The sequence below is a fragment of the Lethenteron reissneri genome, unplaced genomic scaffold, assembly GCF_015708825.2.
Source record: "Lethenteron reissneri isolate LAM-NWPU_2019-01 unplaced genomic scaffold, ASM1570882v1 scaffold_82, whole genome shotgun sequence".
Lineage (NCBI taxonomy): Eukaryota > Metazoa > Chordata > Hyperoartia > Petromyzontiformes > Petromyzontidae > Lethenteron > Lethenteron reissneri.
Window position 1 is genome coordinate 206,111 of NW_026892351.1, and position 25,295 is coordinate 231,405.

Consider the following 25,295-nt stretch of genomic DNA (forward strand, 5'->3'; position numbering starts at 1 on the left):
GGTGAGTGTGGTGGGTGCAGGGTGAGTGTGGTGGGTGCAGGGTGAGTGTGGTGGGTGCAGGGTGAGTGTGGTGGGTGCAGGGTGAGTGTGGTGGGTGCAGGGTGAGTGTGGTGGGTGCAGGGTGAGTGTGGTGGGTGCAGGGTGAGTGTGGTGGGTGCAGGGTGAGTGTGGTGGGTGCAGGGTGAGTGTGGTGGGTGCAGGGTGAGTGTGGTGGGTGCAGGGTGAGTGTGGTGGGTGCAGGGTGAGTGTGGTGGGTGCAGGGTGAGTGTGGTGGGTGCAGGGTGAGTGTGTGGTGGGTGCAGGGTGAGTGTGGTGGGTGCAGGGTGAGTGTGGTGGGTGCAGGGTGAGTGTGGTGGGTGCAGGGTGAGTGTGGTGGGTGCAGGGTGAGTGTGGTGGTGCAGGTGAGTGTGGTTGGTGCAGGTGTTGGTGTGGTGGGTGCAGGTGTTGAGGTGGTGGACCTGCAGGGTGATGTGTGGTGTGGTTGCAGGGTGAGTGTGGTGGGTGCAGGTGTTTAGTGTGGTGGGGTGCCGGTTTGAGTGTGGTGGGTGCAGGGTGAGTTGTGTGTGGTTGCAGGGTGAGTGTTGGTGGGTTGCAGGGTGAGTGGTGTGGGTGCAGGGGTTGAGTGTGTGGTGGGTGACAGGTGTGACGTGTTGGTGGGTGCAGGTTTGAGTGTGGTGGGTGCAGGGTGAGTGTGGTAGGGTGCAGGGTTTGAGTGTGGTGGGTGCAGGGTGAGTGTCGGTGGGTGCAGGGGTGAGTGTGGTGGGTGCAGTGCGTGAGTGTCGGTGGGTGCGGTGGTTATCACGGACTGGGTGGGTGCAGGGTGTGGGTGGTGGGGTGGAGGATATCACAGGGTGGGTGGAGTGCAGGGTGTGGGTGGTGGGTGGAGGGTATTACCGGGTGGGTGGGTGCAGGGTGAGTGTTGTGAGTGTGGTGAGTGTGGTTAAAAGTGATCAGGGTTCACACTGATCCACCACCTCCACCACCCCTACTGTGCAGTGGACCGGCCACCACAAGCAGCACACGTCGGAGGAGTGAGCGGATGGCTCTCCCTATGCGGGCCAGGCTCCCTTGCTTCCTCTTCTCCTGCTGCACCACCAACTCCTCTACCAGAGTCTCCTCCTGTACCACCAACTCCTCCACCAGGGTCTCCTGTACCACCAACTCCTCCACCAGCGTCTCCTCAAGTACCACAAACTCCTCCACCAGGGTCTCCTGTACCACCAACTCCTCCACCAAGGTCTCCTCCTGTACCACCAACTCCTCCACCAAGGTCTCCTCAAGTACCACCAACTCCTCCACCAAGGTCTCCTCCTGTACCACCAACTCCTCCACCAGGGTCTCCTGTACCACCAACTCCTCCACCAAGGTCTCCTCCTGTACCACCAACTCCTCTACCAGAGTCTTTTGTACCACCAACTCCTCCACCAGGGTCTCCTCCTGTACCACCAACTCCTCCACCAAGGTCTCCTCAAGTACCACCAACTCCTCCACCAAGGTCTCCTCCTGTACCACCAACTCCTCTACCAGGGTCTCCTCGAGTACCACCAGCTCCTCCACGAGAGTCTCCTCCTCTTGCACCACCAGCTCCTCCACCATGGTCTCTTCCTCCACAACCTTCAACTTCTCTTTAGAGGCCTGGGCGAGCAAGGAGGATGGGCGCTGTGCCGGCTCCATTCTGTGAAGAAATGCGCACGACACCGTTCCAACTTCCTGCTTCAGGAGAGATCAGTCCCCCCCCTCCCCCCATTGTCCATGGGTGGACTAAGTGTGTGCCGCAGAAGATTAACCCAGCTAATAAACAGTGCCGCAATAATGCAGCATACCTTTGCCCACCGTGAGTCTGGTTACGAAATGGGCATTAGTCTGGCGGTGTCTCAGTGGATGCAGGGCAACTTGGGAAAGATATTGCCGCTTCATTATCTGTCCTCACCCAAAAACCAATTATGGAAAAATAAATCCGTATATAACCGAATCTACACATTCTCTTTGGCTGGAACTCACAGCCAGAGAGGAGCTGGGATTGAGTCCCATACAGGGGCCACTTTCTCTGTGTGGAATGTGGAGTGTGTTCTACCAACCACCCTACCCTGCCTGCCCCCCCCCCCCCCCTGCATGGGTTTCCAGAATCAGAATCTTTCTTTAAACTGGATGAAGAGGAGTCTGATGAGCTATGAAGCTCTTCTTTCACAGATGTCCAGTCAAGTCACAGGGTCAGCAGGTTATAACAACAAACAAAACAAAAGGAGTCCAAAGTATACTAAAAAAATAAAGCGTATAAATACAAATGGCATAAGTAAATAAAATCCTGTCAGTTGTTCAACACTAAATGCAAGCTTGGGCAATGCAGCGAAACAGCAACAAAAACAGCCTCACACCACACCAAGATAACACAATCCTTCAATAAAATTGCACATTAAAATTTCACTTCCATTCCTCTGGGTTTGGCAACTGAACCCTCACAAACACGCGGTGCAACCAGTGTTGGATGGACATCTCCACCAGTGTTGTAAATTGAAACTCCAAATCACTCAATTGGGATCGCACAGCAGCAGCAGCAGTACATTTGTTCTGTACTGCAAAAAACTTGGCAGGACCCTCCTGAAAAAAGTATTGAGACTGAGTGAGGCTATTGCTGGCTAAATAAGCGTAGAGGTAGTAGCAATAAAGATAAATAGATATTAAACACACACAGGAGCAGAGTCGTCCCCCGGGTACGGTGTACGGGGGGTGACCACCCCGGGCCCTGCGCTTTGGGGGGCCCTGCGCTTCGATGTCACGGTGTCAGACGTAATACTTCCGTTTAACACGTAGGCTATCGCTCCGGATTGGCTCACAAGTGATGACATCACATTTATCGCTTTATTTTAGACTGAAAGAGGAGGATTCCTTTGCTATTCGTAAGCCCACACCGTGTAACTTGCCCCAGGCCCCGCACCCCCCTATAGACTGCCTTGACCACTGGACAAGCAGATGGTGGCTTACCGTCGCTCAGCAGCTCCAGAGTGCTTCACACTGCCAGGAGCAGCAACGGTGGTGGTGGTGGCTTTGCTGGCCGTGGTGGTGCTGGTGGCCGCGGTCCGGAGCCAGTTATGAGCCAGCGCCTGCACTGGCGTCATACGACAATTCGGATCCCATCTGTTGAGAGATGCACGGGGGACACACGCGGCCACGTGGTGAGAGAGGCATGGTGAGAGCTTTGATGTTCCTTCCCTTCTCCCACGAGGTCCAGGAATGCACAGCAGCAGCGGAAGCCACAGTAGCAGTGGCAGTCCTCTGATGACCAGCAGCGGCTTGGACAGACCTCCCACTCCTCCACAGAGGGCTAACTCCACAGAGGGCCAGTGGTACCGCTTATTGGCAGGTCCACTCAGCTCCACATCTTCCTGGTGATCGGTGGAGAGCGGTCGCCGATCAATTGGAGGGGGGGAATCCTCGTGGAGAGGGGGTGGGAGTGGTGGGTGGTTCTTACCGCAAACAGGAGCTGATGAATTCGACAAACTCCGGGTCATCGCTTTTGAGCACCCTGTGAAGTGGGAAGCTCCCCGGAACCCTTTTCTTGCCTGGGCAGAACATCTTCCCCCGATGGTCTGCAGGAGCCATGCACAGCGGAAGAGACGAAGTCACCAACCACCACATCGCCCATCTACCCACTTAATGACCGATTCATCAACCCACTCATCCACCTACCCACCCATACACTCTTCCACCTCCCCAATCGCTCACTCACCTATCCACCTACCCACTCACCCACCCACTCATCTACCCACCCACCCTCTCGCTGACCCACTCACCCAACCACTCACCCATTCGCCCAATTACCCAACAACCTACTCGCCTACTCACCCACATACCCATCCACTTGCCCACACACCCATTTACCCACCCACATACCCAAGTAATGTAAAATACAAAGACGCCCCCTCCAAAACAAAATAACAACAGCCTGAGGCCACTCCCTAAAACTGAATCCGGTCTGTCATTCACCCCACGCTTCAACTCACCAAAGAACTGCGTTCTGTCGGGTGCTCCATTCACCATGTACCTCGGAGGCATCCCCAGAATCTGCACATGGTTGACATGAAGACAAAGGTCACCCGTATAGCTTCGGCACACTGTCGGGACAAGTGCTGTTAGATCGAGTAGCAAAATTAGCAGCGTTTGTTGAGGGCCAGCACTGTGGCACAGAGAGACAGGAGTGGCGGCTGATTTCAGCCGCATCATCTCTCCATAACAAAAAGGCTCAGTCCCTTTTACACGCACCTTTACATCATCCGCACCTAGTTTACACAACAAAGGCTCATTCCTAACAGCGTGCTTCAGCCGCACCGAACCTCACAAAAATAATATTCAGGGCCTACCTTGGCTCCTCCCACCCTCAACCAGTATATTAATACAAGGACTGTTTCTTGGAATTTCTCTCACTTGATACAGCTATCGTGCTGTGAATGTTCCACCTGAAGATGGAGGCTTGTGTTGCCTCTGAAACTTCGTGATTTTTATTTTATTTTTATTTTACTTTTATAAATTTTTTCATTTTTTACCTACGTGACTTTACCAAAAAAACCTAAGAATATGAATCCTTGCAGTCACGAAAGCTTCAAATCTAGAATTGACCCAGATACTTTACACACTCCACCAGGTACTCAGTTGAGGCTGTCTCGAACTAGAGGAGGCCCAGGACCAGTTCAGACAATCGTCACTGGTGTTGCCCATGAGCTGGAATCAACCTCAGTTTCTAGCACAGCAGGCTGACCGCTACACTACCGCTCCCCCACACAAACAAGACACACACGTGTACACGCAACATACGACGGCCGTTATTCACAGATCACCAATTGGCCACCCCCCCTCCTCCCACCCCCATAGCCCACGACTCCAAGGAAAGAGAGGGGGATCACGAGCGGACAGACGCCGTGTGGGAAATACCTCTATGCAGCGCGGGAGGTGATCTTCGTGGCTGTTGGACCGGAATAATTCCCTGCCCGTCGCCAACTCAGCCACCGTGCAGCCCAGCGCCCACATATCCACTCCACATGTCAAGCTATAGCCCAGCAACAGCTCCGGAGCCAAGTATTCTAGGGTGCCACCAACATTCATAGCTGTACAAAAATCACAAGGACAACAAACATATGTGCGTGTGTACACACTGTGTCTTAAACAGCATCATCATCATGCACATAAACAGTCACATGTACAGACACTAAGATACTCACACACAGACACACTCAGACAGACACTGACATATAGACACTCACACGGACGCAGAGAGACCCATGCACAAAGACAGCCATACAGACACCCACACGCAGACACTCACACACCCAGGTGAGGTCACTCACGTTGACTTTCCACGAAAAAGCTCGTGCCAAAGTCCGTGATCCTCACGGTGCCAGTCACGGTGTCTTTGACGAGAACATTTTCCTGGAGGATGGGTAGAATGAATTCAAGCTCAGAGGTTATGCCGATATCATTCAGCCAGCAGTGGATCAATCACATACCACGACACACGCTAAACAGGGGAACTAGATGAGGCATAGCCTTGTCGACAAGCGTCAGTCAAGTGCAATATTCACTGTTTTCTGACAGCTGTCACTGGGGGGTGCCCCTTTCAAATATGTCAAAATTGTAGATGTGAGTAGAGGCGTGTCACGTTCAAAGCACTCTCAGGCACCATCAAAGTGAAGGGGGGTGGCTCTATTGACAACCGATTGCCGTTGCTCCAACAGGAGAGCTGCATGGAGCTCACAGCTGGATGAGTGCCCGTTAACGAGTTACAGACAAAAAGACACACACAAGAGAGTGCACGAATTCTGTGACGCTTTCCACTGGACCTTTGTCTTAGGCCTTTTATCAATTTGCAAATTGGAATTCGATAACGAACAGTTGTCAGGCCAAAATGCACATTTCGCACGTTTTGAAAATTGTTATTTTTGACTCCGTTTCATGTCTCCCAGGGTTTGGGGCAATGCTGATCAACGTTACCGGTTTTCTCCCTGGTGAGTCCCCAAGAGCGACACGACTCTACACTATAGTTAAATTCATACCAGATCACATTCACCAGAGGAGCATGGCCCTGCCTCCTTCCAGTGAGATGGGCAGAGCTTACATATCGACCTTGTGACCAACATGGCCGGTTTTCTCTGTGGAACGAGTCCTCAATAAAGATACACCTCTGCAATCTTAATTTGTAGCTTTCGTGACTGCAGGAATTACTCTTTGGTTCTTTCGGTAAAGTCACATACAAAGCTTGCGTACTTTGTCACCCGTTGTCCTACTCATTGACATGCTAATTTTTTCTCTAACCCCTCCCTCTCTCCGCCCCCACCCCCCTCTCTCTATTTAAGGCCTCGTCACAGAAACGTTCTCTCTCTGTGTGCCGATGTGTGTTCTCTCTATGTATCTTTGCGATGTCTGTCTGCTTATATGTCTGTCTATAGTTTGGTGGTTAGATTTGTGTTGCTATTTCTTTTATACCTGATGACGATTGCTTGTGTTGCAATCGAAACGTCGTATGCTATTATTTTATTTCTTATTTTATCTTTATACGTGACTTTACCGAAAGAACCAAAGAGTGATACACCTCTGCACCAAATTGAAAGCTGAACGCTGTGTCCACTCACAGGCTTGATGTCCGCGTGGACGATTTTCCTGGAATTGATGTGGCGCAAGAACTTGAGGATGCCCCTGGTGTAGGTTTTCACCATCGCCATGTCCAACCGCCGGAGCCCCGCATTCCTAATCACTTCATGAAGGCTCTCCCTGTGAGAGAGGCAGAAGCAGCAACAAAAACACGGCATCAGTACCATCCCCTACAATGCTGCACTGATTCTGATAACGATAATCACGTTCATATTGTACGTTCACGTGCACGTTTATGACCAATATTAAGAGTTATAGTTCCGTGTGGGTTGAGGTCGTCAATTTGCCCATAAACCAAATCAGTTGGCATATCTGCCCACTTGACAACTTGATTTCATTGGCTTTGTTGCCGGGTAGTGGAGGGTTATCCATTGGGAGAAGATAAAAACTCAACACAGCGATTTTCGCCGAGAGGCACAAGCATCACCACTGCCATGCAGCCACCCTGCTGATTGAGTGGAGGCGTGGGTCGGTGAAAGTGGCAGGGCTAATGGAGGAAAGACAAGTGGCCTCCAATGCACCCGTGGCACATGGCAGCTCCACAGGATTACAATGCATGGGTGGTGGCGTGGGCATCTCAACATTAACAGCTTACTCTTTGGTTCTTTCGGTAAAGTCACGTATAAAGATAAAATAATAAATGTAATAATAGCATACTACGACGTTTCGATTGCAACACAAGCAATTATCATCAGGTATAAATGAAATGGCAACAAAAATCTAACCAGAAAACTATAGACAGACATATAAGCAGACAGATATCACCAAAATACATATGGTTGTCTATAGTTTTATGGTTAGATTTTTGTTGCTATTTCATTTATACCTGATGATGATTGCTTGTGTTGCAATCAAAACGTCGTAGTATGCTATTTAATTTATTATTTTATCTTTATACGTGACTTTACCGAAAGAACCAAAGAGTAATTCCTGCAGTCACGAAAGCTCCAAAATTAAGAATTAACAGCTTGCCGCGGTGGCGAGATGACATCTCCCCCGCCTGGTATGGAGGAGGTCCTAGGTTTGATCCCGACCGTGATGCCTGTAGATTTGGAGATTGCATGTTCTCCCCATGGGCATGTGAATTTTTCTGTGGGTCCACTGGTTTTCCCTTCCACATTTATAATCAAAATGCTACTTTTAGATTTAAAGCTTTCGTGACTGCAGGGATTCATCTTCTTGGTTCTTTCGGTAAAGTCACGTAGAATGGAAATAATAAAATAATAAAAATAAAACATAATAAAATAATTCTCACAACGTTTCGGTCACAACGCAAGCAGCCGTCATCAGGTGAAGAACAGGTCTGTCGGGGAGACAGAGTCTGTCTACGTGACTTTACCGAAAGAACCAAGAAGAAAAATGCTACTTTGTTAAGCTTTTATTTGTGGTCTGGTCGCTTCTAAAAAATAACGAAAGTTTGTTTAAGTTAGTTAACCACGTTATTGGCGGAGGGGGGGGGGGGGCATGCAGTACATACTTCAACAGCTCCATGACGATACAGTAGTGTCCTCTGAAATGAAATATGTTCAGGACTTTGATGACGTTGAAATCTTCATCACTGCCCTCGTCCTGAAGTTCCAGAGCTATCTGGAGCTCCATCTTCTGGTATGTTTCCTGCTTGGAGCTGCACAGAGGAAGTCCACAAATGAAGAGCCTACATTTGCTTAAGGGATATCCAGAGCCAAATGAAATTCTGAATAAAATAATTTAATATGAATTCACCAGGTCTAACAGCACCAGGAGTTCCAGTAGCACACTCGACTATCATTGGTGAGGAGCTCCCACAGAGGGAGCAGGAGCCGACGTAGGGCACCCAATAGGATTTGGAAGTGAAGAGCCATTCAAATCGGATTGGTCATTTGAGAAATCTAAATGCAAACGCATGTTAACACAACGCATTCTCACTTCAATATGCCTCTTCCATTCGGGCACACTTTTCGCATAACGCGGAATGTGCCCGTAATAACACGAACGCGCCCATTGCAACACGGAACGCTTCTCGTTATAACGTAGAACACGCCTGTTAAAGCACGGAACACGCCCGTTATAACACGATCTGTGAGTAGTCGACAACAAACTACTTTCTTGAGCTGCAATGATACATTACTCGCAATGATAAAGTAACGTGACAGCATACCCTCAGTCATTGGTCTCGTCATCTCAAGGTGTATGAGTGCATTGTATCTCGCCAAACATTATTATTACATTATTTATGGGGAAATTACTTTCGCTCAATACTTTTTTTGCTGAACGCGGAACTTTTCAGGAATGTATCTACAGCATTAAATGAGGAATTCCCGTAATGTGCACGTAATCTTTCAGCAATGGGATGTTTTGCCCCAATATTAGTTTACTCTGTGTGTGTGTATATTAAGCTTTAGGGAGGAAAAATCTGAGAACCCAGAAGGAACTGATGCAGAACAGGGGTAGAACATGCAGACTCCATACAGGAGGGCACCCGAATCAGGAGTCGAACCCAGGCTCCCCTTCTCGCTTTGATGCACGATTGTCACCGCTGCATCGCACGGCTGCCCGTGGCAACGGACTTAACAACAACATCGGCCTCATGACGGTGCGGCTCTGAAGTCTTACCTCGATGGTGACACCAGGATCTTGATGGCCACCAGGATGTTTCTTTTGTGATCAAGGCATTGGATCACCTGGCCTTGACCTCCTTCTCCAATCTTCTTCAGCACCTCATAGCGATAGCGGAGGTGCTCATGCCGGAACTGCACAAAAGGTACAATCATTTAAAGTGAATATAATTAAAATCACAAAATTTAAGAAGCGAGAATGTATATTCTTTGGGTCTTTTGGTAAAGTCACGTACATAGATTCAAAGAAAATAACAAAAAACTAAAAACAATCAAAGGGTTGCCGGGTGAAAATTATCATGTTAATGACAGATTAGTATGTTCATGGAATATCGCAGAGCTGCAACCGAGAGGTCGGCACGCAAAGTGGCTGTGTTAGTGTGAAAGCGCAAGTTTGAAATGGGCATAAAGCACGACTATCATCAGAAGGTGGTAGGATGGGAAGATCATAGCCAATTGTGACTTAAACAGGTTGGTAATGTCCTTCCAATGATTACTCAGTTTGTACCCATCTTCTTGGTTTAAATTGTGTCTGTGTCAATAAAAATGGATGGCTTCATGAAGTAATCTTTGTTGATAGCCAGTGGGCTTGCAAAGTACCTTCGTCTTGGAGAAATAAATTTCGTGTGAGACCACCGCATTAAAACAATGATCAGCCACGGCTGAGGTATTGGTCCTACCGTGTTTCAGATCCTACCTAGTTTCAGATTTGACTTATGTTCACGAACATCAGTCAGATCTGAAACTGTCGGGTTGGCTGCCCACCACTTGCATTAATATTGGCTGCTGACATTTGGGCAATGCCCATTTCAAACCCTAATAAACAGTTTGCCTTTGGAAGCTAACCCCCCTTTTCCTGAAGACGACCGATTGTGTTGCGATTGAAACGTAGTTTTAGTTTTTGGTTATATTCTTTGAACCTATCTACGTGACTTTACCGAAAGACCCAAAAAATATGAATTCTTGCAGTCACGAAAGCTTTAAGTCAAGACTTAAGTGAGAATGTCATTTTCTAATGTATTTTCTGTAATGATTACGCTTTCTAAAATCTGTCGTTGTGGAATGTTCTGATGTTTGCTGGCTCAGTCTCCCTTCAAAATAGAGCTTCTTAGCTCAATGGGCTTTACTCGCGATAAAAAATTCTGATTCTGAAGTGCATTGGTGTGTGTGATAGCCCTGGTTGGTACTTCAGGTGCAATAACAAGAAGCCACAAACCCCGCTACCGATGGGCCCTGTGACCGCCCTCACAACTGGTGTTTTGTTGCGAGCCTCACCAGAATGTAATTTCGTTCTTGGTCGTCGTATCCATCATTGTTGCATCCCTCAGATTTGTTGCAAAGTGCAAAGTACCACACTTCCTGCATGGCTGCGAGTTCTAGCTTCTCACGGTGGGTCAAGTGAGGGCCAAAGAGAGCCATGATTTCTGCAGACATGAGAATAACAACAACATCTGTGTGATCCCAAAGTTGAGCAATTTGTAGGAAAATATTACAGGATTGGGATGTTTTGGCCAATACCAGTTATGTCTGTATGTATGTTCAACTTCTTTTGCACCGTACTTAGCCAATTTTGCCAAATGGAAGGACATTAAACTAAACATGAAACGTCCTAAAGAAAGTAGTTTTCAATCTAGATGATTTAAAAGTGTATAGCTCCAGTGGCTTCCTAATATCGGAAGTGCATCTGAAAGCGTGTGATGTGCTGAGGCCAGAGCACAGAAAATCATCCCCATGCAACATGGCCACCATGATGCAGTCCCCCATGCAACATGGCTACCATTAAGTCCCGCATGCAACACTGCCAACATGAAGTCCCTCATGCAACGTGGCCACCTGGATATCACCCATGCATCATGGCCGCTATGAAATCTCCAATGCATCACGGCCACTGTGACATCCACCATGTAACATGGCCATTGTGATGTTCCACCATTCACCATGGCCCTCTGTGACGTCCCTCATTACTGTTCTTACCTTGCGGTGATTTGTTGCAGATGGAGGCGGTGCCCTCTGAGGACAGCGCACTCCACGTGGTGCAAGATTCGCCCTTACTCCTCGCCTCTCCAGCTCGGCTCATCTACACACACACAAAGACAAAGGTCCACCACGTAAACTTTAGCAAGATGTTGAGGAAAGTGCAGGAGGCGAGCACTGAGCCAGGATCTCTGAGATCCTGGGCTCCACAAACAGGAGGGTCCTGCCAAGATGTTGTGTCAGTTCTCAGCGTTGGGATATTTGGCCAATATCTGATGTCACACTTGGGTATTACAATGAGACACGTGTGGATTTAGAGGACACACACAGGTTAATGGCATCCTTCAAACTGTTAAGAAAAGAGGGGCCGGGCCAGGACATGCCACGGCCAGGAGGAACAACGATGGCCGATGGTCAAGAAGAATAACGGAGCTGCAGCCAAGTATCGGAGCACGTTTGAGAGGACAGCTTCCAGAAAGATGGAGTGACAAAATCGGTGCTTGGTGGATTATGCCATTGCAGGATCGTGAGGGGTAGCAGGAACTCAGGGAAGGAGGCCTTCATCCAGTAGTGGATAATAAAAGTACTGTAGATTATTCACGTGTAGACAGGCAGGTACACAGACAGGATCTCGGGGGAGATACTCTGATAGATGCACACACACTCAGGCAGGCAAGTCGATGTACACTCAGGTATATGGATAAGCGACAGGTAGCCACACTCAGAGTGGAGAGCACACGTCCATCAATACTTCACCACACGAGTCGAAGAGCCACACGTACCTCCATGGTAGCAACTTGCAGAGCAGGGTGCACAGATCTCACAGCGTCTCTCGCACAGTCCGGGTCTCTGCGTGCGGAGCAGGAGACGAAGGCGAGGATCACAAAGAGTCGAGGGGGAGTGAGGGCTTCCAGATCTCAACACGAGTCAAGTCACAACGCGGGCTTACATCCTCACCATGAACCCACATCATCAACACAGACTCACATCATCACCACTCACTCACAAGACGAAATACAAAAACAACAACAACCGACATTCGCCACTAAGTAGGGGTGATGACACCACGGCGTCTGTACCAGGCCAGGTGCACTTTTAGTCCACGTGAAGTGTCGAAGGCTGACAAGACGTCACGGGATAGACCCAGGTTCCAAAGGTTGGCTGAGATGACTGGCAGATACACCAGCTGTATCCCCAACTGTGCCAACTTGTTGAATTTTATCCGCTACTCGCTGTGAGCGTCACTCCTCTGTCCTCAGTTGTTGTTGGAAGGCGACTGCCTCCTACTGCCCGTGGGATCCTTCACGAGCTTCCTCGTGAAGGATGCTATCCACACCGCTGATACCAGTCTTCTGCAAGTCCACTCAGCTCCACATCCTCCCATACAGCATCAGTCCATATTTTTTGACAGCCCATGTCGTGCCCGTTTAACCTCCTTTATGCAACCAAAATAAACTGCTTGGGTATGCGGTCTACAAGACCCAGCCAATGCAGCCTTGCCTGCTGGAGGAGCTTACTGGTGGGAATGTCTCCAGATCTTTCAAGCATTTGTGAGCCCCTCACACAATCCAGCCTGGTTAAACCCAGGATGGATCGTACAATCAACACCACCATCAACACCACCAACACCAACAATACCACCACCAACAACAACAACAAGACTATCACCACCATCAACACCATAACCAAAAACATCACCAACACCGCCCCCATCAACATCACCTCCATCAACACCACTAACACTACCACAACCAACACCACCACCAAGACCACCACCACCAACACGACCACCAACAACACCACAATCAACAACACCACAATCAACAACACCACCATCAACACCACCACCATCAACACCACCAACACCAACAATACCACCACCATCAACACCACCAACACCACCACCAAGACCACCACCAACACAACAACCACCAACACCACAATCAACAACACCACCATCAACACCACCATCAACACCACCAACACTAACAATAAAACCACCATCAACATCACCACCACCAACACCACCACGAAGAACACCAACACCACCACCACCAACAACACCACCATCACAAACACACCAACACCACCACCATAACCACCAACAACACCACCATCACAAACAACACCACCAAGACCACCACCATCAACACCACCAATACCACCACCATCAACACCAACAACACCACCACCACTAACAACAAAGATAAAGATCCCCCTTATAGCTGAAATAGACTGTTGGGGCAAGTGCTGTTAGCAGCAGTACCTATGAAGGGCAGAACGGCACACGAGGGGGTGGGTGGCCAGCACCACGCCCGGCCGCCTTTGTCTCCCTAGTGGCGATGTTTACACACACACACAGACTCACACACACACACAGACTCACACACACACACAGACTCACACACACACACAGACTCACACACACACACAGACTCACACACACACACAGACTCACACACACACACAGACTCACACACACACACAGACTCACACACACACACAGACTCACACACACACACAGACTCACACACACACACAGACTCACACACACACACAGACTCACACACACACACAGACTCACACACACACACAGACTCACACACACACACAGACTCACACACACACACAGACTCACACACACACACAGACTCACACACACACAGAGACTCACACACACACAGAGACTCACACACACACACAGACTCACACACACACACAGACTCACACACACACACAGACTCACACACACACACAGACTCACACACACACACAGACTCACACACACACACTCACACACACACACAGACTCACACACACACACAGACTCACACACACACACAGACTCACACACACACACAGACTCACACACACACAGACTCACACACACACAGACTCACACACAGACTCACACACACACAGACTCACACACACACACAGACTCACACACACACAGACTCACACACACACAGACTCTCACACACACAGACTCTCACACACACACACAGACTCACACACACACAGACTCACACACACACACAGACTCTCACACACACACACAGACTTACAAAAGACAAAGATAAAGATCCCCCGTATAGCCTTAACAGACTGTAGGGGCAAGTGCTGTTAGCGAGCACCTATGAAGGCCGGAACGGTACACGAGGGGGTGGGTGGCCAGCACCACGCCCGACCGCCTTTGTCTCCCCAGTGGCGATGTTTACACACCGCACCAGGTACTCATTTAAGGCTGAGTCGACCTAGGGGAGGCCCAGGACCGGTTCAGATAATCGTCACTGGTGTTAGCCGTGAGCGGGAATCGAACCCGGGTCGCCAGGTTCATAGCGCAGCGCGCTAACCGCTACACTACCGCTCCCCACACTTACACACACAGACTCACACACACACAGACTCACACACACACAGACTCACACACACACAGACTCACACACACAGAGACTCACACACACACAGACTCACACAGACTCACACACACACAGACTCACACCATTTCTCACCTTCGCCAGATGCTCCCCCGACTCTCTAACGGACAAACTGCCTGAGGGAGACACGAGGGGGCGGTACCAAGTGACCACGCCCACTATGACGTCGCAGACCTAAGCCCCTCCCACCCACCGGAGCTCCTCCCCCCACCGGAGCCCCTCCCCCTCAGCGGAGCTCCTCCCCCCACCGGAGCCCCTCCCCCCCATGCCCAACCCCTCGCCCCGCCCCTTCACCCCCCTCGCCCCGCCCCTCCCCCCGCTGCTACTTCCGCTGAGGCCGGGGCGAGTGGAGGCGGCGCTGTGCATTGTGGGTGGCGAGCGGACGGTTTGGATTCCCGCTCGCGGCCACCGTCGGCGGCTCGCTGGCTGGGCCTCCTCTAGGTCGACTCAGCCCGAACAAGGCGAGCACCTTGCACGCTGTGGACGCAGCAGCAGCAGCAGTGGCGGTGGTGGGGGGGGCAGAGGAGGCGCCTGCTGAGTTCACGGCCCCTGCTGCTGCTGATGAGGAGAGGCACTGCCAGATTGTGGCTGATGGGATGAGTTACATTTAGTTGTTTGTGTCTCTGGAGGGGCGGATTTGTTGTCGTGGCAGAAATGGCCTCGACTAGAGGCCGCGATGTGGAGTGTTTGGTCTACTCTTCCACGCTGGGCGTGCCCGCACCCCGATACACACGCGGGGCGTGAGCTCACTGGGCTTGCAATGCAGAGGTGCAGGTTCGAGTCCATTTCACACTCAGCCACTCGGCCACTCACTCAGTCACTCATTAACTCACCTACTCAGCCACTCACCCACTCAGCCAATCACTCAGCCAACTCAACCACCCACTCAGCCACTCACCCACTCACCCACTCAGCCACTCACTCAGCCACTCACTCAGTCACTCACTCACCCACTCAGCCACTCACTCACTCACTCAGCCACTCACTCAGCCACTCACTCAGCCACTCACCCACAGAGGGATAACGACCCTTCATGCAGTGGTTGTGTAGTATCTGCGTCAACGTTTTTGTTGTTTGGTTATGGTGGTGGCTATGGTGGTGGTTATGGTGGTGGTTGTGGTGGTGGTTATGGTGGTGGTTATGGTGGTGGTTGTGGTGGTGGTTGTGGTGGTGGTGGTTGTGGTGGTGGTTGTGGTGGTTATGGTTGTGGTGGTTATGGTGGTGGTTATGGTGGTGGTTATGGTGGTGGTGGTGGTTGTGGTGGTGGTTGTGGTGGTTATGGTGGTGGTGGTTATGGTGGTGGTTGTGGTTATGATCATGGCTTTAGTTTTGGTTGTATCGGTGGTTGTAGTGGTGGTGGAGGTTGCAGTTGTGGTGTAGGTGGTTATGTTGGTTGTTATGGTAGTTGTGGCTCTGGTTGTGGTGCTTGTGGTGGTTTAGGTTGTGATTATAATTGTGGTTGTGTAATTTGTGGTTATATGTGCGGCTGTGGTGTTTGGTTATATTTGTTATAATTGTGTAGGTTGTGGTTGTAGTGGTCATAGTTGTGGTGTAGGTGGTTACGATGGTTGTTATGGTAGTTGTATTTTGAACTTCAATTGCACCCTACCCAGCCGACCGTGCTAATTGGAGGTATGATTATCGTTGCGGTTATTTTATGGTTGTTTTGGTTTTAGTTGTGGTGGTGATTGGTTGGTGCAGGTGCTGGGATGAAGGATGCGTTCCGTGTCCTCTGCCCATGCGGCTCCAACAACGATTGCTCCAGCCAGCACTGCCGCCCCTGTGGTCACATGACCTTGCCTCCCAGCATACCTTGCAGTCGTCATTGATTCTGGGCCATCTTTACCTCCTGCATCTCTATAGGAGCTCTCGCTTCCTCCACACACTCTCCTCCTACCTCTGCTCGCTCTCCCCGTGTCTCCATCCCCCCTCTTCTTTCTGGATGGTCCAGGTTCAGGGGTCAGGAGTTGACTGGCTGCACTCTGACCTTTGACCTTGGCTGTCACCCGAGTGGGATTATCTAACAGCAGTCAACCCATAGTATCAGGATCTGTCCCGTGACCTCCTCCTATACCTAGCCTGGAACAGCAGTCAACCTGTGGCACCCAGATCTGTCCTGTGACCTGCGGCACCTAGCCTGGCACAGCAGTAAACCCATGGCACCTGGGTCTGTCCCATGACCTCCTCATCCTGCAACTAGCATGGCACGTAAGTAAACCCATGGCACCTGGTTTGTTGTGATGACATTACCGCCACGTAGTGGCGAATTGCGGCCATTGTCGTTGTGAGTTTGTGGGCTTGTGTGTGAGTAATGGTGATTGAGTGTGTGACTATCATGTCGTGTGCGTGTGAGTTGGATGGTAGGGGTGTGTTTATGAGGGTGAGTGTGTGTGGGTGTGTGAGTATCATGGTGAGTATGTGAGTGATGGTATGTGACAGTGTGAGTTTGATGGTGATTGTATCATGGTGAGTGCAAGCAATACTGTGAGCTTGACTTATTTCCCCCCCCCTCCCTTTACCCACTCTTCCTCCCTCTCCCTGCCCTCCCCTCACTCTCCCCCAACCCTCTACTTCCCTGCCTCTATCCCTCTCGGCGTGGCCGAGTGGTTACTTCTAAAGAATTATGGAACTCTTTATCCCTCTCCTTTCTCCCGTAACTACCTCGCCTGTTATACAGGAGATCGTGGGTTTGATCCCTACCCTCACATCTGCTATATATTTCGAGTTTGCATGTCTCTCTCTCCCCGTGGTCGCGTTCAGAGTGTTTGGTTTCTATAAATGTCGACGTGATGATAGGCCACTTCGTTGACCTATCATTTGTGGCATTTTCCCGTCTGAAGAAGAGCTGTGTAGCACGGTGGGCATTACCTGGAAAAATTTAAATAGTTTAGTTTCCTCTTTTCCTCCTCCCTTCCTCCCTCTCCACACCCATCCCCCCCAGCACAACAACAAGAAGCAGGAGGAGGATGGTTTGTTTCCCAAGCCGAGCACTTCCGGGTCCACCTTCATGATCCTCCCTCTGCCCCGGGGGTGGGGGCGGGGAGATCCCCTTGAACAGGGTTACGGTACCCCACCCACATACATACGGGGTTGCGGTGCCCCCACTACACATACGCACAGGGGTACGGTACCCCCCACTCACATGCCAGGCTATGTGCACCACACAGAGACCCAAAGACTCGCACATAGATCCATAGACTCGCATAGACCCATTGACTCACACAGAAACCAATTAACTCAAACAAAGACCCGTCGAAACACGGACAATATATTTACACAAAGACCCATAGACTCATACAGACTCATCCACTTGTGCACCCACCCACTCAACGACTCACAGGCTTACTCGCTCACCCAATCTCTCACCTACTCAGCCACTCACTCAGAAACTCACTCAAGAACTCGCTCACCCATTTACCCACCCATTTGCTCACCCACTCGTGCATCCACTCACAGAATCACTCGTAAACTCACTCACTCACACGCTCAGAAACTGACTCACAAAAGAATTCACCCACTCACTCGTGCACTCACTCGCCCACTTACCCATGCATGCACAGATTCACCCACTTACTTACTCGTTCACAGACTCCCTCTCTGATAGACTCGCTCATAGACTCACTTGCTCACAGACTCAATCACTCACAGACTCACTTAGAAGCTCTCACCCACTAACTTATTCATAAACTCACTCAACTACCGACCCCACTTACTTAAAAACTACTTCACTTATCCGCACCCACTCGCTGACCTACTTATTCATCCACTCGCTCAGCCACTCACTGACCAACTCACTCACAGACTCAGTCGCTCACTCATCCACTCACTCCGAAACTCATTCATCCACCTACCACTCAATAATTTCATTCATTCACTCATCCACTCACTCAACCACTCACTCATTCAACAACCCACTCACTCACCCACTCACTTGGAGACTCTCTCACCCACTCACTCACCTACTCGCCCAGTCTATTAGCCACTCATTCAGAAACTCACTCACCTACTCACTCACCCACAATCGATCAATCACTCATATACTAAATCACCCACCCACACACACACTCACCCACTCTTCCACTCACTTAAGAACCCACTCCCTCAACCACCAACTTAGAATATCACTCCTCCACTCACCTACCCATTTACTCACCCACTCGCTCACCCACTCATTCAACAACTTTCTCACTCGTGGACTCACTTGCTTATCTACTCACTCATCCATTCACTCATCCACTCGCTCATCCACTCACTCACCCACTCGCTCACCCACTCGCTCACCACTCGCTCACCTACTCGCTCACCCACTCGCTCACCCACTCGCTCACCCACTCACTCACAGACTGACTCAGAAACTCACTCATCCAAGCATTCACTCACTGACTCACTCACCCATTCATTTAACCATTCACTCACAGACTCACTCAGACGCACGAAGAAGCTCACTAACCCACTAACCGATTCAGAAACTCAGTCAACCACCAAATCACCTACTCAAAAACTCCTTTACTCATCCGCACTCACTCACTAACCTATCTACTCATTTACTCAATCAGCCACACTTACTCACTAACTCGCTCACTCATGCACTCAGAAAATCACTCATTCACTCACTTAGAAACTCCTACAATCACTGACCCACTCGCTCAAAAACTCACTCATCTACTCGCTCACTTTCTTATTTACTCACCCACTCCCTCACCAATTCACTCGTTTCCCCACTCATTCCTTCAGTCACTCACTCATTCAGCAACTCGGTCAATCATTATCTAATTCAATCACTCACCCATTCACTCGGAGACTCACTCGCTCACTCATCCTCCACTCACTCACCCACTAACCCACTCAGAAACTCATTCAGCTACTCACTCACCACTCATTTACCCACTCATCCACTCATTGAATAAATCACCTACTCGCCCACTTTCCTAACCACTCAATCAGAAACTCATTCACCTACTCACCCACACACTCACTCACCCACTTAAACTCGGGAGTGGGTGGTTTTAGAGTTCAGTGTTAATCATTGGGACTCCCATAGGGTTCAGTGTTGCTCACTGGGTCTCCCATAGGGTTGAGTGTTAATAAATGGGTCTCCCATAGAGTTCAGTGTTAATCACTGAGGCTCCCATCGGATTCAGTGTTAATCACTGGGTCTCCCATAGGGTTCAGTGTTAATCACTGAGGCTCCCATCGGGTTCAGTGTTAATCACTGGGGCACCCATAGGGTTCATTGTTAATCACTGGGCCACCCATAGGGTTCGGTGTAATCACTGGGGCTCCCATAGGGTTGAGTGTTAATCACTGGGTCTCCCATAGTGTTCAGTGTTAATCACTGGGGCTTCCATAGAGTTCTGTGTTAATCATTGGGGCTCCCTTAGGGTTAATGTTAATAACTGGGACTTCCATAGGGTTCAGTGTTAATCACTGGGGCTCCCATGGTGTTGAGTGTTAATCACTTGGTCTCCCATAGAGTTGAGTGTTAATCACTTATAGATTCGAAGCTTTCGTGACTGCAAGGATTCATACTTTTAGTTCTTTCGGTAAAGTCACGTAGGTAAAAAATGAAATTAAAATTTTTACCTACATGACTTTACCGAAAGTACTAAGAGTATGTTAATCACTTGGTCTCCCATAGGGTTCAGTGTTAATCACTGGGGCTCCCTTGGGGTTAATGTTACTCACTCCCATAGAGTTCGTTGTTAATTATAGATTTGAAGTTTTCGTGACTGCAAGGGTCCATATTCTCTGTTTTTTTCGGTAAAGTCACGTAGGTTACAAAATAAAATAAAAATAAATTAAATCACGACGTTTCGGAGGCAACACAAGCTTCCGTCTTCAGGTGGCACCGTCACAGCAGTAATTTTGCTGACGGTGCCACTTGAAGACGGAAGCTTGTGTTGCCTCCGAAACGTCGTGATTTCGTTGTTAATCACTGGGGCTCCCATAGGATTCAATGTTACACACTGAGTCTCCCATAGGGTTCAGTGTTAATCGTTGGGTCTCCCAAAGGGTTCATTGTTAATCACAGACCCATAGATTCCTAAAAACCTAACCCTATAAACACCTAAGCCTCTATACCCCTAACCCTCGAAACTCCTATACTCCGAAAACTATAACCCTCAAATCCCCTTCACCCTTAACACCCTAACCTTTTAATCCCTTAACCCTTAAACCCCTCACCCTCTAAACCCTTCACCCACTAAACCCCTCACCCTCTAAACCCCTATGCCTCTAAATCCAACCCCCTAACCCTTTGAACCCCTAACTTTCTCCAATCCCATAATAAAGGGTTTTTTTTTGCGGTAAGATCGTGTGAATATAAAGTGTCTTAAAACCCATCACCACACCGATACAGCCAATTAATAAAGTTTGTCACGTGAACAAAAAGTGCCAATTAGTTTCTACTTTAGCACATCGGTGTGTTGGAGACTAACCCAAATTAACCTTTATTATGAATAACCCCTCAACCCCATAACTCCCCCTGCGCCACCCCCCATGTCCCCCCTCACCCCCCTCACCCCCCCCAGCTGCTACTTCCGTTAAGGCCGGGGCAAGTGGAGGCGGCGCTGTGCATTGTGGGTGGCGAGAGGCTGATTTGGATTCCCTCTCACGGCCACCATTGGTGGTTCGCGAGCTTCTGAAGTGGCGGCTCGCTGGCTGGGCCTCCTCTACGTCGACTCAGCCAGAAGAATGTAAGAACCAAGCGCGGTGTGGACACATCAGCAGTGGCGCTGGTGGGGGGGAGACAAAGGAGTCACCTGGCCTACAAGGTGCCTCCTTTGTCTCCCTCCTCTCTCTCCCCGTGTCTCCCTCCTCTCTCTTCCCGTGTCTCACTCCTCTCTCTCCCCGTGTCTCCATCCTCTCTCCCCGTGTCTCCCTCCTCTCTCTCCCCGTGTCTCCCTCCTCTCTCTCCCCGTGTCTCCCTCCTCTCTCTCCCCGTGTCTCCCTCCTCTCTCTCCCCGTGTCTCACTCCTCTCTCTCCCCATGTCTCACTCCTCTCTCTCCCCGTGTCTCCCTCCTCTATCTCCCCGTGTCTCCCTCCTCTCTCTCCCCGTGTTTCCCTCATCTCTCTCTCCCCGTGTCTCCCTCCTCTCTCTCTCTCTCCCCGTCTCTCCCTCCTCTCTCTCCCTCCTCTCTCTCCCCGTGTCTCCCTCCTCTCTCTCCCCATGTCTCCATGTCCCCTTCTCTCTAGGTGGTGCAGGTTCAGGAGTTTACTGGCTGCACTCCGACCTTTGGCCTTGGCTGTCGCCCAAGTGGGATTGTCGCACAGCAGTCAAACCCATAGCATCAGTATCTGTCCCATGACCTCCTCCTGCACCTAGCCTGGCACAGCAGTCAACCCATGACACCTGGCTCTGTCTCGTGACCTCCTGCACATAGCCTGGCACAGCAGTCAACCCATGGCACCTGGGTTGTTGTGATATCACCATTATGTAGTGGAAAATTACGGCTGTTGTCGTTGTGAGTTTATAGGTTTGTGTGAGTAATGGTGCGTGTGTGACTTTAATGACGTGTGTGAGAGTAGGATGGTAGGGGTGTGTGAGTGTCATGGTGAGTGTGGGTGTGTGAGTATCATGGTGAGTGTGTGGGTGTGTGAGTGTCATGGTGAGTGTGTGGGTGTGTTAGATGGCTGGCAATGTTGGTGGGTGGTGATGATGATGCAAGCCTTGTGCTCGAGAATGGCACACTGAATTCTGAGTACCCTTCAAGTGCTGTCTGGTCCACATTGTAAAGGGCAGGACTTTCCCACCTGCTCTTTATTTAAGAGCAACGTTGGTCACAACAATGTTATTACTTCTTACAGCTGGAATTTATCCTAAGTACATGGAGAACCACATTGCAGCCATGTGATAGTTGATGTTGTGCAGTGAATGATGACCGGGCTAAGACCATTAACTCGCTCGACTTGAGAATCTGCTTTGATCACAGGTGACTGCCTGGATTCAATCCCAGGTACTCCGTGGTGCCAATTCAGTGCTATGACCGCAAGGTCCATGGGCCACCTCTAAACACCCCCACGTTAAAGACATAAGCAGCAACCTGTTTAGTGAGCAGCAGCATTCTTTAAATATTTTTCCAAAGCAATTGGGATTGTGGAGCAGTGGCACAGTCCTGCATTTCCTTTCTCTTTAATCCACCAAATGCAACTTGCCGCTCGATTGTGGCGCACCCATTTTTACACTTGTTTCAACTGCTGTGGCAGATGGTGGAGCAGAGGGGCAGTGGAGCAGATTGGCAGTGGAGCAGGACAGTAAAGCAGAGCGCAGTGGAGAAGTGGGGCAATAGAGCAGAGGAGCAATGGAGCAATGAGGCAGTGGAGCAAAGGAGCAGTGGGGCATTGGAGCAGTGGATCAGTGGGGCAGATGAGGGGTGGATTTGTCGTGAAGAAGGCGAATCATCTGAATATGTGCTCTGAAGAAGAAGCCATTTCCCAAAACGTCTCTTTTTATCTATGTCCTTGTCCCGCCGCACACACAGCCGGGACACGGCACACACGAGCCAAGGCACATTTAACCAACCCAGGCAGCACTCGCAAGCAATGCAACATTACGTTGTGTCCTCATGAGTTGATTTCACAAAGTTTATAGTAACAACAACAACAAAAATATTGATCCTAATTCTTAACCGGGTGGCCTTAAGACTTGGCACGTGCAGGTTTTGTTCATTGTCTGCACCAGACCCCTGCAGCCGTCTCTTTCTGGGTCAGCTGCCCCTTACATGTCCTGGAAACCATGGCAAGGTCATCGCATGAGGACCGCCTGGATGAAAACCAGCATGGAAGGGGCCCAGTGTGGGGCCGGCTATGCTAATGGAATAGTCCCATGTGTGTGTGTGTGATGTGAGGTGTCCTGGAAGCAGTCATTCTCCGCTGCAGTACTGGCATCTGCTGCTCAGTTTCATCCCCCAGCTGTGGTCCCAGTGGCACCGTGGGTCGTGTGGTGATAGCAGTCACGGTTGGCGCCGATCCGCGGCCACCACCCCTACTGGGCGGTGTACCTGCCTCCACAAAGTAGCATGTGGCGGAGGAGTGAGGTGAACGCTCTCGCCATGCGAGCGAGGCCCCCTCGCTTCCTCTTCTTTTCGTGCATCTCCACCTGCACCTCCTCCATCTTCTCCTCTGTCTCATCCTCCATCCCCTCTTCTCCTCCTCCACTAGCACCATCTCTTCTTCCTCCATCTTCTCCTCACCCTCCTGCACCACCATCTCCTCCACCCTCTTCTCTTCCTCCTCCACCACCACCATTGTTTCCGCTTTGTCCATCGTCTCCATCTCCTCCACCACGACCATCTGTTCATCCTTTGTTGTCTCCTTGTCCTCCATCTCCGTATTGTCTTTATCCTCTCCCTCCGTGCTCTCCTCCATTGTCGCCATCACAATCTCGTCCTCCTTTGCCTTCTCTTCCTCCGTCTCTACTTCATTCTCCATCTCCTTCACCTCTTCCTTCGTCTCCTTCTGCACAACCTCTGACTTCGCTTCAAAGGCCTGGACGAGTGGGGAGGAGGGCTGCTTTGGCTCAGATCTGTGAAGAGACAAACACGACACCGTTCCACCTTCCTGCTACGGCAGACATCGCCATCTCCCATGGTCCGTGGGTGTAATGCGTGGCGGATTAATTCAAGCTTAATACAAACAGCAATAACGACATGGCCAGTGAGTGTGCTTAGCATTGGCGCTGTCATTCTCATGGGGCAAGGCTATCCTTGAGATTGATTCAGCTGTGTCTCACACAGACTGTTGTAGTTTCACAGTAGTGAGTGGCCTTGCTGTGTCAATTTAGCTGAATCATTTGTAGTGACATTTATCTTTCTATGTGTATTCTAATTGATCCCTTGGACATAATGGCCTACGCATTTAAACTGACATCGGTGGAGATCATGAACGTCCACTGTGATGGAATGGGTGTGTATCTTTGTGGTTAATGCAGCGGCAGTAATAGCCAGGGCAGGAAGCAAGATCTGAACTGTAAGTGGTGAGCGATGAGTGCGCGATCCTTTGGCTGCTTCAACCCATCCACGATTTCGATAAAAGATCCGACAGTGATTTGAGGTCGACAGAGCCGCCTCCCTTGACGTCGAAGGCATCTCAGAGTGCATTGAGCGCAATGAGCCACTCACATCTCTCATCTCAACGCATTTGAAATTGGACACCCCTCCCAGTGGTCGCTGTGTCTGTGCATTACAAGGCAACTTGTCAACTGGCCTGGAAACAGGCATGAGATTGCGAAATTATCACTGTGGATGGAGGGTTAAATGGTGAAATATGGCCGCATCGTTATCTGGTCTCACCCAGAAACCAATTATGGAAAGTAAATCTGTCCACAGTATAGCGCAATGTACACGTGGGGTTTGCAGTGTCTGTATATTTTGTGAGTGCGGCAGGGCTGGAGCACCTGTGCCTCACAGCAAAAGGGACCTGGGTTTGATTTCCACGTTGGGCCACGTTATCTGTGTGGAATGTGGTGCCCCCTGTTCTAGGAAGATTCAGCAGCTTTCTCCCTGTAACTGAACCCACACAATCAATGCAAATCGCTCCATTTGGATCACAAACAGCAGAAACTTTGTTACCAACTGCGAGCAAACTTGACAGGACCCTCCTGAAAAAAGTCTTGAGACTTAGTGAGGCTCATCCTGCCTAAACAAGCAT

At 50.1% G+C, this 25,295-nt stretch overlaps 1 protein-coding gene and 1 long non-coding RNA gene across 5 annotated transcripts; one reads left to right on the forward strand and one right to left on the reverse strand.

Moving 5' to 3' along the window:
- Positions 1 to 957: 957 nt before the first annotated feature.
- LOC133340149 (dual specificity tyrosine-phosphorylation-regulated kinase 4-like) lies at positions 958 to 14,743 on the reverse strand. The gene is made up of 13 exons (XM_061548217.1): positions 14,723 to 14,743; positions 11,990 to 12,056; positions 11,208 to 11,310; positions 10,509 to 10,657; positions 9,232 to 9,368; positions 8,117 to 8,263; positions 6,621 to 6,759; positions 5,340 to 5,421; positions 4,927 to 5,099; positions 4,002 to 4,062; positions 3,470 to 3,587; positions 2,983 to 3,135; positions 958 to 1,675 (listed from the first exon to the last, which is right to left on the reverse strand). The coding sequence occupies exons 2-13, from the start codon at positions 11,993 to 11,995 to the stop codon at positions 958 to 960; spliced, it is 1,986 nt and encodes a 661-aa protein (XP_061404201.1). The 5' UTR covers positions 11,996 to 12,056; positions 14,723 to 14,743.
- Positions 14,744 to 15,179: 436 nt separating this feature from the next.
- Positions 15,180 to 22,128, forward strand: LOC133340148 (uncharacterized). Of its 4 annotated transcripts, none has more exons than XR_009754852.1 (4): positions 15,180 to 15,421; positions 17,325 to 17,712; positions 21,178 to 21,342; positions 21,843 to 22,128. It is a non-coding gene; the product is annotated as an uncharacterized LOC133340148 (long non-coding RNA). The 4 variants fall into 4 exon arrangements; XR_009754853.1 differs by having other exon boundaries at positions 17,589 to 17,712; XR_009754854.1 differs by having other exon boundaries at positions 15,180 to 15,415; positions 17,589 to 17,712.
- The last annotated feature ends 3,167 nt before the right edge of the window (positions 22,129 to 25,295 follow it).